Source organism: Bubalus bubalis, chromosome 6 (assembly GCF_019923935.1).
Source record: "Bubalus bubalis isolate 160015118507 breed Murrah chromosome 6, NDDB_SH_1, whole genome shotgun sequence".
Classification (NCBI taxonomy): Eukaryota; Metazoa; Chordata; class Mammalia; order Artiodactyla; family Bovidae; genus Bubalus; species Bubalus bubalis.
In genome coordinates this window covers 35,176,406-35,183,153 of record NC_059162.1, presented here as the reverse complement: position 1 = coordinate 35,183,153, position 6,748 = coordinate 35,176,406, and the positions used below count along the sequence as shown (strand labels likewise).

General features: G+C 35.8%; 1 protein-coding gene across 1 annotated transcript in view; it reads right to left on the bottom strand.

The window, feature by feature from the left end:
* Positions 1–4,766: 4,766 nt before the first annotated feature.
* Positions 4,767–6,748, bottom strand: part of LOC102389034 (calcium-binding mitochondrial carrier protein SCaMC-1) — an 83,626-nt gene continuing 81,644 nt past the window's right edge. Inside the window, exons 8-9 of the mRNA XM_045166222.1 lie at positions 6,472–6,639; positions 4,767–4,775 (exon numbers count right to left, since the gene is read on the bottom strand). Of these exons, the coding sequence (XP_045022157.1) occupies positions 4,767–4,775; positions 6,472–6,639 (177 nt within the window). The remainder of the gene's footprint in view (positions 4,776–6,471; positions 6,640–6,748) is intronic.

Sequence of the window (6,748 nt, the reverse complement as noted above, 5' to 3'; positions counted from 1 at the left end):
AATATCCTTTAACTACTATGCAAGTCTAAGCACAGCACAGTAAGTCTAAGTAGAACAAAGTTCATTGCTCACTCAGTTTCGATAAACATTTTTGAGTTAGCTTCTTGATTCAAGAATTATAAAGAGCATTTTCATCGATGTCATCTCATTTAATCCCTACAGAAATTTGTTAATACTGTCACCTCATTTTATAAATTTTATAAATGAAGAAAGTAATTCAGAGACTAATGAATTATCAGGTCAAAAAGGTGAAAAATGATAAGTCAAGCTTGGTCACTTGATTTTGGAACTGCTCTTTCCAAAATCTTCACAAGAGATTGTTCCTACTCTTCCTTGTACAGAGGAGGCACCTCTGGTGTCCTATTGGGCATCAAGTGCACAGATGTTTTCAAATAATGATTCATACACTCTAAGTGTGAGTTCTCTGTTTGCTCTCTGTTCATGCTTTATTTTGTTTTGCTTGATTGTTTTGGTCTGTGAGGATATTCAAAGACCCAGGCAAAATCTGGAGATTTTCAGAGGGATTAACAGGACACTGCAGAGAAGACTGAATAATGCACTCTAAATTAACAAACACATATTTTCTCAAATTTTAAGATTGATTAATCTTTCTAGATTTGCTTTTCTGTGAGTAAAAATGGCCAGAAAAATTATATACAAATAACTGGTTGAAAATATCACTAGGTGCTTTTAGAACTATTCATTAATTAAAGGATACAACTCTACCATTATATACTGGGACAATTACTATCAAATATATAATTTGACACTTTTGAAAAAATAAATTTCAAAATGTCCTTACTCAGTGTGCATTTATTAGAGTTATGCAATAATAAAGAGAGAAATGTGTAATGGCACTGTTACAACAGCAAAAAATATTTAACTGTAAAAATAAAAGAATGGAGGGAGCCCAACATAAACAGGGGCAAATAATTTTTTTTTTAATTTATTTTATTTTTAAATTTTACATAATTGTATTAGTTTTGCCAAATATCAAAATGAATCTGCCACAGGTATACATGTGTTCCCCATCCTGAACCCTCCTCCCTCCTCCCTCCCCATACCATCCCTCTGGGTCCGATCATAGAAAAGAAATAAATGTATGGTATAATATTGAATAAATTCTATGAAAATGTAACTGTATTTCTTTCAGTGCTAAATGAAATTGGCTATGGTACCACTTACCAGAAATACCAATAGGCTTGTACCTAGAGAGAGATTTTTTGTATTGAGAAAGAATTTTAAGTTAATCTAGTCACATATTCTCAATGTCCTTATAACCAAGGACATTGTTGGTTGGTATATATTGTTAAATATATGGTATATATTGTTACTTACATGGTATATATTGTTAAAGTGGTCTACCTGAAGCAGATGAATAGCCATAAAGTGAAATGACTGGCTGAAGTAAGGGGAGCAACCTACACTGCACTGGAAGGCTATTTACTATCGCTCTTGCCTCTCCCCCTACACCCCCCAATTACTACTCGCCTCAATTCTCATTTTCACAACTGTATAATATTATTTCAGTTTTCTTAGTTTTAACTGATATTACATCAGATTTTTCTAAGGAGCTAAAAAACCTGAATTTCAGGCCTCTTGCAAGAACAATGAAATCAGAATATCCTAGGATATAGCCCAAGAATCTTATTTTTTAAATATCCACAGGCAGATGATTCTCATATACATATAGAGTTGAAAACAACTATTTTATCAGCACTGAGGTCCTTAATTATTTTTTCAGACCCACCCCTCTTAATTATGACCTCACAACTATTCTGTAGCTTTTATGTTAGTTATCAGTTCAGTTCAGTTCAGTCACTCAGTCGTGTCTGACTCTTTGTGACCCCATGAATCGCAGCACGCCAGGCCTCCCTGACCATCACCAACTCCCGGAGTTCACTCAAACTTATGTCCATCGAGTCAGTGATGCCATCCAGCCATCTCATCCTCTGTAGTCCCCTACTCTTCCTTACCCCAATCCCTCCAGGCATCAGGGTCTTTTCCAATGAGTCAACTCTTCACATGAGGTGGCCAAAGTATTGGAGTTTCAGCTTCAGCATCAGTCCTTCCAATGAACACCCAGGACTGATCTCCTTTAGGATGGACTGGTTGGATCTCCTTGCAGTCCAAGGGACTCTCAAGAGTCTTCTCCAACACCACAGTTCAAAAGCATCAATTATTCGGCACTCAGCTTTCTTCACAGTCCAACTTTCACATCCATACATGACCACTGGAAAAACCATAGCCTTGACTAGAGGGACCTTTGTTGGCAAGGTAATATCTCTGCTTATCAATATGCTATCTAGGTTGGTCATAACTTTCCTTCTGAGGAGTAAGCTTCTTTTAATTTCATGGCTACAATCACCATCTTCAGTGATTTTGGAGCCACAAAAAATAAAGTCTGACACTGTTTCCACTGTTTCCCCATCTATTTTCCATGAAGTGATGGGACCAGATGCCATGAAGTGATGGGACCGGATGCCATGATCTTCGTTTTTTTGATTGTTGAGTTTTAAGCCAGCCTTTTCACTCTCCCTTTCACTTTCACCAAAAAGCTCTTTAGTTCCTCTTCTTTGGAAAAATGTCTCTTTAGGACTTCTGTCCATTTTTTGGTTGGTTGTTGTTGTTTTTCTCTTCTTTTTTTGATACTGAAGTATTTTTACATTTTAAAAATTATGCCTTTGTCAGTTGCATCGTTTGCAAATATTTTCTCTCATTCTGTAGGATGTACTTTCATTTTGTTTACAGTTTCCTCTTCTGTGCAAAAGTATTTCCCATTTGCTTATTGCTTTAATTTCTTCTGTCTTGCTGCTGCTGCTAAGTTGCTTCAGTCGTGTTCGACTCTGTGTGACCCCATAGACGGCAGCCCACCAGACTCCCCCGTCCCTGGGATTTTCCAGGCAAGAGTACTGGAGTGGGGTGCCATTGCCTTAGGAGACTCATTTAAGAAAACATTGGTACAGGAAGGGAAATAAGAAGGAATAGAAGGACTTGAGCTCACCTTCTCTCAGGAAAACATCAAAATCACAACTAACTACTAAAGAATCATAGATAAAATATGCACACTACTAGATAAAAGATCAACTTCAGGCTCTACTACAAAGCCACAGTTATCAAGACAGTATGGTACTGGCACAAAGACAGAAATATAGATCAATGGAACAAAATAGAAAGCCCAGAGATAAATCCACGCACATATGGACACCTTATCTTTGACAAAGGAGGCAAGAATATACAATGGAGAAAAGACAATCTCTTTAACAAGTGGTGCTGGGAACTCTGGTCAACCACTTGTAAAAGAATGAAACTAGAACACTTTCTAACACCATACACAAAAATAACTCAAATGGATTAAAGATCTAAACGTAAGACCAGAAACTATAAAACTCCTAGAGGAGAACATAGGCAAAACACTCTCTGACATACATCACAGCAGGATCCTCTATGACCCACCTCCCAGAATATTGGAAATAAAAGCAAAAATAAACAAATGGGACCTAATTAACCTTAAAAGCTTCTGCACATCAAAGGAAACTATTAGCAAGGTGAAAAGACAGCCTTCAGAATGGGAGAAGATAATAGCAAATGAAGCAACTGACAAACAACTAATCTCGAGAATATACAAGCAACTCCTACAGCTCAACTCCAGAAAAATAAATGACCCAATCAAAAAATGGGCCAAAGAACTAAATAGACATTTCTCCAAAGAAGACATACAGATGGCTAACAAACACATGAAAAGATGCTCAACATCACTCATTATCAGAGAAATGCAAATCAAAACCACTATGAGGTACCATTTCACACCAGTCAGAATGGCTGCGATCCAAAAGTCTACAAGTAATAAATGCTGGAGAGGGTGTGGAGAAAAGGGAACCCTCTTGCACTGTTGGTGGGAATGCAAACTAGTACAGCCACTATGGAGAACAGTGTGGAGATTCCTTAAAAAACTGGAAATAGACATGCCTTATGATCCAGCAATCCCACTGCTGGGCATACACACTGAGAAAACCAGAAGGGAAAGAGACACGAGTACCCCAATGTTCATCGCAGCACTGTTTATAATAGCCAGGACATGGAAGCAACCTAGATGTCCATCAGCAGATGAATGGATAAGAAAGCTGTGGTACATATACACAATGGAGTATTATTCAGCCATTAAAAAGAATACATTTGAATCAGTTCTAAGGAGGTGGATGAAACTGGAGCCTATTATACAGAGTGAAGTAAGCCAGAAAGAAAAACACCAATACAGTATACTAACGCATATATATGGAATTTAGAAAGATGGTAACAATAACCCTGTGTACGAGACAGCAAAAGAGACACTGATATATAGAACAGTCTTATGGAATCTGTGGGAGAGGGAGAGGGTGGGAAGATTTGGGAGAATGGCATTGAAACATGTAAAATATCATGTATGAAATGAGTTGCCAGTCCAGGTTCGATGCACAATACTGGATGCTTGGGGCTGGTGCACTGGGACGACCCAGAGGGATGGAATGGGGAGGGAGGAGGGAGGAGGGTTCAGGATGGGGAACACATGTATACCTGTGGCGGATTCATTTTGATATTTGGCAAATCTAATACAGTTATGTTAAGTTTAAAAATAAAATAAAATTAAAAAAAAAAAAAAAAAGATCAACAAGGACCTAATGTATAGCACAGGGAATTCTACTGGGAAAAGAATCGAAAAAGAAGGGATATATGTATATGTTTAACTGGATCACTTTGATGTACACCAGAAACCAATACATTATAAATCAACTATCCTACAATACAAAATAAAAAAAATTTTAAGCAAAATATTGGTATGATTTATGTCCAAGAATGTTTTGCTATGTCCTCTTCTATGAGTTTTATTGGCTCATGTATTATATCTAACTGTTTAGGCCACTTTGATTTATTTTTGTGTATGCTGTGAGGAAGTGTCCTAACTTCATTGATTTACATGAGGCTGTCCAGCTTTGCCAACACCACTTGCTGAAGAGGCTGTCTTTTCTCCATTGAATATTTCTTTCTCCTTTGTCAAAGATTAATTGATCACAAGGATGTGTGTTTATTTCTGGGCTCTCTACTGTTCAACTGATCTAGATATATATGTTTTGTGCCAATGACATGCTTTTTGGTTACTGTAAATTTTGTAGTATTGTCTGAAGTCTAGGAAGGTTATGCCTCCACTTTATTCTTTTTCTTCAGTATTGCTTATGCAATTCTGAACCTTTTCTGTTCCATATAAATTTTAGTATTATTTATTCTAGTTCTGTGAAAAATGTCATTTGTAATTTGATAGGGATTGCATTAAATCTGTAGATAGCATTGTGTAGTATGACCAATTTAACAATATTGATTTTTCCAATCCAAGATATCTTTCCAGTTTTTAAATCATCTTCAGTTTCCTTTATCAATAATTTATATTTCTCTTGTACAGGTCTTTCACCTCCTTGGTTAGGTTTATTTCTAGGGTTTTTAGCCCCAATTTTAAACAGGAATTTTTTTAACTTTCTTTTTTTAATATTTCATTGTTAGTGTAAAGAAATTCAACGATTTCTGAGTATTAATCTTGTACCTGCTACCTTGCAGAATTAATCATTTCTAGTAGTTTTTGTGTGGAGTCTTTAGGGTTTTCTATATAGAGTACCCCGTTATTTGCATATAATGACAATTTTACCTTTTCCCTTCCAATTTCCACATCTTTTAGGTTTTTTTTGTTGTTTGATTGCTGTGACTAGGACATCTAATACTATGTTGAATAGAAATGGTGAGAGTAGGCAATCCTTGTTTTGTTTCAGAATTTAGAAAAAAGGCTTTTATAATAGCTTTCACTGTTGAGTATTATATTGCTGTGGGTTTGTCATAAATATTCCCTCTATACCCTTTTGGTGAGAGATGCTATCATGAATGGATGTTGAATTTTATCAAATGTTTTTTCTGCATTTATTGAGATGATCATGTGGTTTTCATCTTTTCTTTTGTTGATGTGCTGTTCCACACTGATTGATTTGTGTATGCTGGACCATCTGTCTGATCCAGGGATGGATCCAACTTGGTTGTGGTGTGTGATCTTTTTTCTGTGTTGCTGGGTTTGCAACAAAATCTGTTTGGATTTGTAACAAAAATGTGTTGAGCATTTTGTATCTATATTCATCAAAGACACTGGCTTGCAATTTTCTTTCTTTGTAGTATGTTTGATTTTGCTATCAAGGTGATGGTGGCTTAGCAGAAAGGTCTTTCTTTATTATTACCAAAAACTAATTCAAACAAAAAAGCAAAAAACAAAAAATTATTACTAGACTAGCAGACAACTAACATATAAAAAGAAAAACCAAATAAAACAATTCAGTTCACTTCTTGGTTGGAAGCTATTTCATGAAAAGTCATTTATAGCCAGATTTTTAGAATAAAAACTAGTATTGAATCAAATTTTCAAATCTAACACAAAACATCATGTTATAAGAATAAGCTTACCTCATAAACACAAAGATCTATGCCTGCATAAGGTATAATTCCTAGCAAGTTAGGAATATAACCTTTGAAAAAGGCTCTAGCACCTTCTTGCTTCAGAAGCTGCTTGCCACAATCAATAATCCCTGAGTACTGTCCAGTTTTACCTACAGCCAGTCTGGTCTTTATAACCTAAATGTGAAAGAATACAATAAAAATATATTGATCAGATTCACTCAACTTACATAGCAATTGATTAAACTGTATTAGGTCATGATGTTTGCTAACTATCATAGAAATA